The 11,183-nt window shown below is 37.0% G+C and overlaps 1 protein-coding gene across 1 annotated transcript in view; it reads right to left on the reverse strand.

Moving 5' to 3' along the window:
- LOC121737581 (TWiK family of potassium channels protein 7) overlaps window positions 1-11,183 on the reverse strand; it is a 41,874-nt gene that overhangs the window by 9,056 nt on the left and 21,635 nt on the right. Inside the window, exons 2-3 of the mRNA XM_042129240.1 lie at window positions 4,554-4,654; window positions 3,116-3,275 (exon numbers count right to left, since the gene is read on the reverse strand). Of these exons, the coding sequence (XP_041985174.1) occupies window positions 3,116-3,275; window positions 4,554-4,654 (261 nt within the window). The remainder of the gene's footprint in view (window positions 1-3,115; window positions 3,276-4,553; window positions 4,655-11,183) is intronic.

Raw genomic sequence — 11,183 nt, forward strand, 5'->3', positions numbered from 1 at the left:
CTCTGAAATGGCTGGAGCGATTTTGACGGGACTTTTTTTGGCATATAGCTGATGTAGTAAGGCATAACTTAGGCTACTTTTTAACCGACTTCCGAAAAGGAGGAGGACATAATATTTCACTTTTTTATATTGGTTCGCGGATGCTCCGTCGTTTGTAAACCGATTTCCAAAATAATTTTGTTGTTGTATGCGATGTAGCCCGAATTTAGTAACATGATCACAAAAGTGATGATCTGATAATGCAATCCATAAGAAATCGACAGGACTCTTTAAAATTTATATGGAAACATATAGTGATTTTACGTTTTTCTGAAGGATTTTAAGCTTAAACTATTAAAAAAAATAAGAATTTGCGCTGAAATACACCCTGGTTCCGAAGATGCTGTACAGAACTCTTGAATCCTTATAGATAAATGTTCGGCAATTTTGGCGTTGTTTCAGCAACTAAAAGCATATTATTATGTCAATGTGTCAATGATACTAATCATCATCATCACTATAATTATGCCATGAATCATCACATTATTATCTATAAATCTTGCCTTTGATTATAGTATTGTTCCACCGTTTGTTGACTGATTTTTAGTGTTCCGTAGCCAAATGGCAAAAAACAGAACCCTTATAGATTCGTCATGTCTGTCTGTCTGTCCGTCCGTATGTCACAGCCACTTTTCTTTGAAACTATAAGAGCTATACTATTGAAACTTGGTAAGTAGATGTAATGTGTGAACCGCATTAAGATTTTAATACCAAAATGCAAAAAATATTAAAAATTTTAGGGGTCCCCATTGGTACAACTGAAAAAAAAACTTTTTTTTTCATCTAATCTTTGCGTGTCTATAGATAGGTCTTAAAAAATCATAATATTGAGGTTTTTAATATCATTTTTTTCTAACCTGAATAGTTTGCGAGGGAGACTCTTCCAAAGTGGTAAAATGTATGTCCCCCCTCTAACTTCTAAAGTAGGGATGAGACATGATAATTATAAAAAAAATATATGATGTACATTACTATAAAAACTACCAACGAAAATTGGTTTGAACGAGATCTAGCAGGTAGTTTTTTATACGTTAATATAAATGGTAAATGGTAAACCTTAGCTTTTCTTTCATTAAATCAACTGAAATATAAAAATAAATCAAAAAACTTTTAATTTCATAGAAATAAACCTTATAGCTGCTGCGAAACCCTTATTGGGCGAGTCCAACTCGCACTTAGCCCGTTTTTACTATTTGGGTAAGGAAGGGGAAAATTTGTCTCTTTTTAAAAGCTTTTATTTAACTTGCTCTGTATGTATGTAAGTGTGTATGTTACGGTGGAATTTTGGAACTCACTTTTAAGGTAGATTTTTCATTTTCTTTTTTTATCGCATTTTGCTGACGCGGACGAAGTCGCGGGCAACATGCAACTAGTGTTACTTAAAATTAAAATATAATTATCGAGTCACAAAATATCCCAAAGCGAACATTATCATTCCTCTGTTTCATGTCTGTTTCGAAAATCGATTAATTAGAATCGAGAATATGTACAACACTATTTGCTTCATTTGACAGAAAAATGAGAATATTGACTGTACCTCGAAACTAAGCGATGAGTGAAAGTATCGATTGTTTTATTTCCATTGCGCGCTCAATAGCGGACAAACAGAACGGACTCTATAATTTTCTAACTAAAGCGGCAATGTATTATGAATCATGCGGTACACACGCAGTTACGTAGATTTCATGGTAAAAACTACAACCACCCACGATTAACATTAAATATTTGATTTTAAAATAAAGGACACATGATTTAATAATAAAATTACTTACCGATTAAAAGAAACGTATCCACTATTTAGACCAACGTTTCTAGTCGAATTTCCACAGCCCAATACGGCACAATTAGACATTTTTAGAATTCCGATTGACGTCCGATTCCGATAACGGTGGAGCGCAGACTAAAGAACAGACTATCGAAATTTTGACATTGTACAACGTTTGGGAACGCGATGGCACGCGAAGTACATACACATGGCAATTCTAACTATATCCATTTCTGTGCTAATTACGAACTTTATAATGGGCCATAATTTATTGATTTCATAAATTCCAACCTCATATACTTATAATAATTAATCAGCAAATAAGCCGATTATCCCAAACTCCTGTTGACCGAATTGGAAATACAAAGCTTTAGTCCGACAAAGTATCTTTATAAAATAACTACACAGACATTGAACAAAGACTCGGATAAAACAGTATTTTCTAATTTCATCTTGTTTTCCTTACATTAAAACAGTGGTATTCAACCTTTTTCATTTCATTTTTTTTTAATTAAAGGGCCACAAACACGTCTTGGCATTGGTGTCGCGGGCCGCAAAATTTTTTAGGGTTAAAAAAAAACGTCGCTAATTCTCCGTAAGTAGAAAAATTTTTCACGACTTCACGTCGACTTAGCACTTTTTTGTCGATGGGCGCCAAATTAAAACGGTTTAACTTCACGCGAGCCACTAAAAAGGTCCCGGCGCGGCCGGCCGAAGGTTGAGTATAGCTGCTTTAAAGCATGCAATGCTACCTCGATTTATTTTGTTTACTTTGTTTTGCGTTTTGCTAAAGTTTGCTGGATTTTTCAAGTTTTTATCTCATCGCATTCCTTTTGTTTTTCGTAGCGCCTGGAATAAACTAATAGCAAACATTTAAAGGAACATTGCATTCGTTTTGTTGCAGTAAAGTAAATTTAATTTAAGAATGTAACTATGACTATTTATTATTTTCTGGGTATTACGAATTTACTATTTAACCAGTGACGTACATTATAGTTTAAGTGCATAAAGAGACATTCCTACAAATAAATATTGGAACTTCATTGCTTCAAGTTCGCATTGAGTGACCGCAAAGGAAGATATTCTTTGCGGTCACTCATTTTCATTATATGAAGGCAATATTATACTCGGCCAGGCGGAAACCCATAATTTCTTAAAATAAGAGAAAAAATTTCGAAAGCACGATGCATAATTATTGTGGGGTTAGCGAGTCCGCCATTAGTCAAAAACCACAAAGCCATAAAGCTCTAAGCCGGTGGATCATGACGTCTATCTAGTAGAAGTTGTAACAAGCTCTTAAAGTAAAATTACCTATAGTAGTATAAATGGTTCCAGCATAGAACATAGCGTTCCAGAAGGTCCAGGTCTTCTTCCTGCTGTCTGTGCTGGAGACGTGCTTGCTGTACTCCTGGAAGCTGGCCTCGTATTCTTCTAGATCCTTCTCGATGAAGGCCAGAAACTCGGGGCTGTTCTGTACAGAGATGTTGTTGTTAGAGACGAAGGGGGAAAGGAACTTCAGAACGATTCTGGAGTTACGGGACTTTATTGCCGTGATTCCGCTGGTTTTTTTCTTTTATGAAATAAGGGGGCAAACGAGCAAACGGGTCACCTGATGGATAGCAACTTCCGTCGCCCATGGACACTCGCAGCATCAGAAGAGCTGCCGGTGCGCTGCCGTCCATTTAAGAGGGAATAGGGTAATAGGTGAGGGTAGGGATGGGAAGGGAAGGGAATAGGGGAGGGTAGGGAAGGGAATAGGGTAGGGGTTTGGGCCTCCGGTAAACTCACTCACTCGGCGAAACACAGCGCAAGCGCTGTTTCACGCCGGTTTTCTGTGAGAACGTGGTATTTCTCCGGTCGAGCCGGCCCATTCGTGCCGAAGCATGGATCTCCCACATATATTTCGAACATATTTCGAGACAGTTTCGAAGGAACTTCGAAAATAAAGCTATAGAGTTGAAAATTGAATTACAGGTTTAAACAAGACCAGGAAATTTTCAGCGTTGTTGAGCATATAATCTATACTAATTATAATAGACCTAGTAAAAGTAATAATAAAAATATTAATGTGAATCTATCTATCTATCTGTCTATTACAGGGATTCCCAAAGTGTGCGCCGCAGCGTCCTGGTGTACCATAGCTGAAGGTAAAGACGGGCGCCGCGCCGTGGCCCGAGAGTCCATCCTCAGTCATTATCAGAAATAATGATGGAGGACAGACGGACGTTTATATCGATTATATGTATATATTTCAAGGTAGGTGGGCGCCGCGAAAGAATACTAAAAACGGCTGAAAAATATTGGGAACCCCTATGGTCTATTACCCCTTCACTAGCTGCTTAGGGGGCGTCCACAACTTACGTGAGGTGTTTTAGGGGGGGAGGGGGTCGAGTCAAATCTCATCTAATCTTTGTCTTATCTCACGTATTTTTTTTTTCATTGTTACAAAGAAAATATTGTTTTGGTACTTTAGATCCAGATTCGCAATCGTAATACGTTTAGATCATTGCTTTCCATCAGGTGACCCGTTTGCTCGTTTGCCCCCTTATTTCATTAAAAAAAAAACTTTGAGATTGGGGGGTGGGGGAGGGGGTTGAATAAAATCTCACGAAATCTCACCAGGGGGCGAGGGAGGATCAGAAAATTAAAAAAAAAACACCTCACGTAATTTGTGGACGCCCCTTAACGATTTCAATGTTTAGCATGAGCGATTTGCCACGGCAATTTTATTAAATCGATCATACACCACCTTAAAAAGTGTCACATTCTTGACAACGACGTCTCGTATTCGTGTGGCGACCTCTCGTCGGATGTCCGTCAGGTTTTTGTCGTAGTTCTCCTCCGTCGGGCCTGCGGGGAAATCAAATTAATTTGTGTACCAATTATACTGCAGTTGTATACAGTGGGGAATTGATAGGGTAGCCTTCATGGTACATACATACTAACTGCGAGGTCTCACATAATTTCATTACAAATTACTAAAATATAGTTACTATGTACGTAATTTCATACAACAATTTCTAAGGGTCAATGCCTCACCTCACCTCGCAGCATGCGCCTCTCTGCTAATCCTTACCCTGTATGTCGAGTTTACCACGTGATTACATTTTCTGAAAATATTAAAATCGACGATGGCTTGCTATGTACATATTTGTACCTTTCGAGCGCCATCTATTGAGCTAGTTTGCCTCAAATTCTAAACCGTCAGTGGTCTATAATCCTGCCTTAATACTATCATCATTGTAAATAATATTATTATGTAGGAATAGGGATATTCTGCAAAGGTGGTGGTCCTCTGGTCCACAGAGGGTACTACTAGCACAATCTAAAGTAAACATTCCGACCAAAATTCGATATGTTTCACACGTCACATCAGAATATCGACAGAAACGTTATCAAACATCGAACAATACCTTTCATTTACTGTTTGTGCTGGTACTGCCATCTAGTGTGAAAACATTGCAATAAAATATCTTTTTAGGTATTATATTTGTATAAAAAACACTAATGTTACTGTCTGCATTCAAAAATGACTTATTTCGTATATTGTTTAAATTATTTTGTTTGTTAAATAGTCAGGTTTTAAATGCAATTCTTTCATATTGTATGTTTTATTTTAAGCTTTTAAGAAGAATGTGTTTTTATTCCTGGTAATATTTTTAAATTAATAGTTTGTTTATTCGTAGTCAAAGAAGCATACTCAGAACTTCCATTGAAACTTCTTAGATAAATATTTACGTATAATATTAAATGTATTCTGACTTATGAGTCTAGACACCGTCACAAAATGCTTGGTATCTCAACGCAAACGCTAGAATAATATCTCCCAATGCATTCGTTATTTTATTACGTCCCTAAGTTTACATAAGTGATGTTAAATTGAAAATGGTATAAAGAAGTTGTATTTTATAATATTAAGTAAAAATATTTCAAATTATACATTTAAATACTTATAATAAAACATTTTTTATAAAAATAGAAACTTTGAAATTTTGTGTAAGAGTATTTTATAGGCAATACTGTTGTACGATATTTCTATTTTTATTTCTAAGGCGCTTCAGATTTTAATATAAACTACCGGTTTCAATTTTGATGAGAGGGTATTAACTACTACGAATCCTTTTCAAGGACTTAGATAGCTTTTATTACTGAAAAATGTAATCTTCACATGCGCTAAACGAATCCATACATTTTACTTCCCTATGTTATCGTTTTACCGCGGACGTCCACGATATTACCGCCACGTCCAAAATTATAAAAGCGCACATTGGCTGGTGCCTGGTTTACAAAATTCCAATCGAGTAATCCAATACAGCGATGGATTGCTACTAATAGACTTACATGTAAACGGATTTTTCAATCCAGTGAATTCCAGTACCGGCTATTTTAACATTAAAGTGATTTTCTTATTTTCTTCATGGTTATAAACTACCCAAGGCAATAAATTATCAATTTCTTTGCAATACAGCTGGATTTTTCTTGTAAGGTCTGGGGAATCTAAAAGCCGAGTAACCGAGACGCAATATTTCTTACCGCTAAGCCTTAAAGCCGGACCACTGATGCCTCCAGGCGAATAATGCCAACAACAGCCAACTCATTGAAATGTACTATCAGAGAAGTTGATTTCTAGGCAGATGGGGGACCAACACCGTTTGGTCGCGTTACGTCAAATCCAGCCGATAGATCACAATTAACATTGAATTGACATGATCCGACCAAATGACGTTGGTCTGTCGACTGCCTAGGAATCAATTTCCTCGATGGTACATTACGAAGATTTATGTCCAAACTAGATGTCCCGGTGAACTTCGTGTCACTTATTAACCTTCCCTGGACTTTCACGATTAATTTGAGACTAAAATAAGCATAATCGGTATAAGCATTCTCAAGTTATAGCGAGACTAACAACATTAAGAATTCATTTTTTATTAATTACTAGCTGTCCCGGTGAACTTCGTGCCACTTTAAAACCTTCCCTGGACTTCTACGAATATTTTAAGACTAAAATCAGCCCAATCGGTTCGGCCGTTTTCGAGTTTTAGCGCGACTAACACATTTGAAAATCCATTTTTATATATAAGAAGATATAGATAGATATTATATCATGTCAAGACCTTATTGTGTCGATAATAACGATGACGGTCTTCTAATTTTAATTAAATAGTTTTTATTATAATGTTAAATACATAGCACTACTATTTGACAAACAATGTAATACCTGTTACTGGCCATACTGATTGTTACATGTTTAGTGTTAACAGTGCCGTAAATAGCCTTTTTTGCGCCCTGTGCCGTGTGCGAGATTCTATAACTGCGCCCCTGTTTCTTTTTTAGATATTATTGGTACCCGAGCAATGCTACTTATAGGGCCCTCTGATCTGGCCATTCTTGCGGCCCCCCAGAGTCTACGCCCTGTGCCTGGGCACCGGTGGTACCGCCCTATTTACGGCACTGAGTGTTAAGCTCCAAATTGTAATACGCTGTTGGTATTAAATAAAGAAAAATAAAATAAAATAAAGAGTGTAAGTTGTAAATATGTTAACAGTGGCCGCGACTTTACGATCTTACAAAATAAGACAAGTATCTTCACTCTCTTATAAGCTCTCTTCACTCAACAAAGTTTACTGCAGTAGCCAGTAAGTATCGGCAGCGCAAACACTGAGCGTTCTTAAATATGTAAATTATTTTATGAAACAAGATTCACCAACACAAAGTGGTCCTATTCTGAAATCTAAAGATAAAGATCTATAGGGATTGCATTAACTTAGCTCATGTCACTGTATGAAGAGAAACTTGGTCTTTTGTCGACTTGTCTCTTTTGCGCTTAAAATTATTGGTAAATCACTCCTAGTCCTAACATAACTTATATATTGTGATTTGTGAGTAGTACCGACATTGTGTCTACATTAAAAACTATCCAGTAATGTTTCCTATTTGAAGCGAACAAGTAAAGAAATATTTTCTCTACAAAACATATTTTGTATTTGTACGTAGTTGTACGTCTTTATTTCTATACTAATGTCATGAAGAGGAAATCTTTATTTATTTGCTAAGGAAACTATACTTAGATAACAGTTACTTAGACATTTTTAAACAAAATCGTATTTATATTATAATATGGAAATGACTCACAAAAGGACTCGACTTTGGGCCATGATGGATAACCAAGATTGCGAAGCTATAATGCACAATCGACGACCTCTAAACGTTCGCCATCCCATTTGTCAATCTTAGCGGGCCCCTAGACGATCAATTTTATCATGCAAGTTCTAGATGATGCCCGCAAATAAGTTACGTCATAATTCGTTTATCGCACGGGAACCGTACATTTTTCCGGGATAAAAAGTATCCTATGTCTTTCCCGGGGCTCAAAGTATCTCCATACCAAATATTTTCTGCAAAATCGGTTCAGCGGTTTGGGCGTGAAGAGGCAACAGATAGACAGACAGACACACTTTCGTATTTATAATATAATTAGTATATTAGTATGGATATCACGTATTGTGTATTATTATTGACAGTCTGGGTTAATATTGAACGCGACCGCCTTTCAATCATATTGTCAAATAAATTGTTCAATAAAAGATTGTTCAATACTATTGTAGGTTAGGGCCTTAGATCTTAGACCGTTTTATGTCTTTAGTCTCTATGAATTTTAGCACACAACTGCACAAATCATTGTCGATGCAGCTGCGTTATCGTAGAACAATTCCAGAATACGACCGCGCCGAGTTACGAGTTTAATACGTCTAGCATTTTCAGTTTATTTTAACCGCTACACGGCTTAAACATTTCGTTGTTAAATTCAGAACGGTCTGTTAAACAGCTAGTAATTAGTGTCGCTAAAATTATATTCATTTTCACTAGAGTACTTTGAGCTGGTATATTTTAAGTGCAGTATTATTTCTGAGTGAGAGTTTCGTATTTTGTATATTTTGTTTTGATGAAGGCGAAGACAATATTATTATTATATCTATTACCAATAAGTAATTGAGGTCTTTCAAAAGAGCTTATTTACAAATCTGTGATCATAATCCGTTCAGTAGCTTAAGCGTCTTAACATTATATTTTAACGAAACAAATAATATTATACTAGCAGCATAATAATTAATAATTATTAATGTATAATGAAGTACAATTTTGAATAATTTCATTCAATTTATATAGTAATTAATTGGAAATAACCGAATATTCTAACTCGAGTAAAGGTAGGTTCACGTTGCAACGTGACAAGGCGACGCGACGCATTTTAACCGACTTCGAAAAAGATGGACGTTCTTATATATGCAACTGCTGTAGACATTATTAATTCAATAAGTTATTCAAATTTGGAACAGGCAGTAGAGCCAGTCTACACAGCGCGTTGCGTTGCATTGCGTCGTCGCAACGCAAATATTTTGACGCATAGCTGGCCACACGGGCGCTGGTCCATCGCAGCGTTTTTACGAAGCAGTCTACGTCAACACCCCCTCCTTCATCTCGGGGGCTGCTGTCCGTCCGTTTGCGTTGCGCCACCGCAGCGCACCGTGTAAACACCTTGGTTATTGGTATGTAAAACAACGCAACGGAAGCGCTGCGTCGACGCAACGCTGACGCAACGCGCCGTGTGTACTGGCGCATTCCATCCCTTTTAAAGTATCCAAATCCTTCGGCCAGAAATCCTTCACATGTCACCATGTGGGGTGAGGCAGTAAGCCAAAATTGGTGGATTATGGGTCTGTCATATCGCACAATCGATTTGATATAAATACGGGGAAAAAATCTATGTTACAATTATTTGAAAGGAAAGATAGGCTGTGACGTACATTTTGTAGAAACAACCTTTATAGAAGAAAACGTGAAAAATGAGAGACTACTACTATAATTAAAGTATCTAAATATAAGTTAAATAGTAGTACTAGTCTCTCATTCTATCGATATTTACAGAGCTGAATACTTCGTTTTCGATTTGATCTATTTTATTTTGATCGAAATTTAAGTTAAGGATTACACTTGACAATTTGAATGCCAAGTAATCGAATATACAATAGTATACCAACGAAATGGAAGAAACAGAGAATTCAGAATAGATTGGTTTTTAATAGGGCTTTTATAATATTAATAAGCACCTGTATTTGTTTGTATCTATCAGCAAATAATGTCAAACCTAGTATATTAAGAGGGCGACTAACCCCAAAAATCAAACATCGTCCTTCTCTCTTCACACTCACGCCCGTCTTTCATATGCCAGGTGAAAAAGAACGAGGCGGATTCATCACCAAATTAGTTTTTTCTTAATAACTCGATAAATATATAACATTTTAAAAACAATTCGGGGCTTATTTTCAAGTATAAAAGTGAATTATAAAATCGACACTTTAGGGTTAGTCGCCCCCTTAAGTTACACGAGCTTAAAAAAGTGGGGCAGTTTAGGTGGGGTCACTTTTTGTCTCGAGTCGATTTAGTACTACTTTACCTAGCACCTTTTGTGACGTGGTCCTTATGTCGTAAGCATAAAGGTCCCCGAATAGGCAAAATAAGTCTAAACGCACCATAAACATACACAGTGTAAACAATATACAGTAATTCACCTTCATACTAGACCGCCCGAAACGACACACGCACATATCAGTAGCTCTACCATGAGTTTAAAGCTATAGTTTTTATCGATACTTTTAGACGACTCACGTCAATGAAGGGTTTCTATTGGTTCTAAAAAACATAATACCTCGCAACACATCTCTGGTGAAAACGCAGCCTTAGTAAGGTGGAATAAGCTCTTTATATGAATCAATCAAGGACACTGCTGAGTTGTTTTACTGTATGACGGTATTGTGTTATAAGCACAGAATATATATTAGTAGTATAAGTGTATGTGTACAGGGTATATCGGGCGGGCCAGGTGGAACGTATGACACGGGTTGGCGGGAAGATTAATATCAAATTACCCACAATATATCTGTGCCATCATCAGCATCTCTGATGGGGTATTCACAATGAAGTATACTTCCTATTTGCTAAGATCAATGCTGACAACTTTTTGTAGTCTACTAAACCTTACAAATTAAGAATTTTGTAAAGTCCTAAGATTTTCTTGCAGTGATCGAACTGCTGTTGACGGATTATATAGCTGATGACACTCTCGATCATGTCAGCTTTAGCCCGGCCGCACATTGTCCGAATTCTGATCAGAAACAGTTGAATTTCGCCGGACCGCCCGCGCCACCCCGCACACTATCCGAAATATCCTTCCGGCGAGTTCGAGCTCACTCGGCTCAGTACAAAATGTAAGAGACAGCGCGGACGTTCAACTGTTTCGTATCAGAAATTTCGGACAATGTGCGGCCGGGCTTAAACAAAAAAAAAATTAGTCCAACCGTTTAGATCCCACGGACAAACA

The sequence above is a fragment of the Aricia agestis genome, chromosome 21 (assembly GCF_905147365.1).
Source record: "Aricia agestis chromosome 21, ilAriAges1.1, whole genome shotgun sequence".
In the NCBI taxonomy this organism is placed as follows: Eukaryota; Metazoa; Arthropoda; class Insecta; order Lepidoptera; family Lycaenidae; genus Aricia; species Aricia agestis.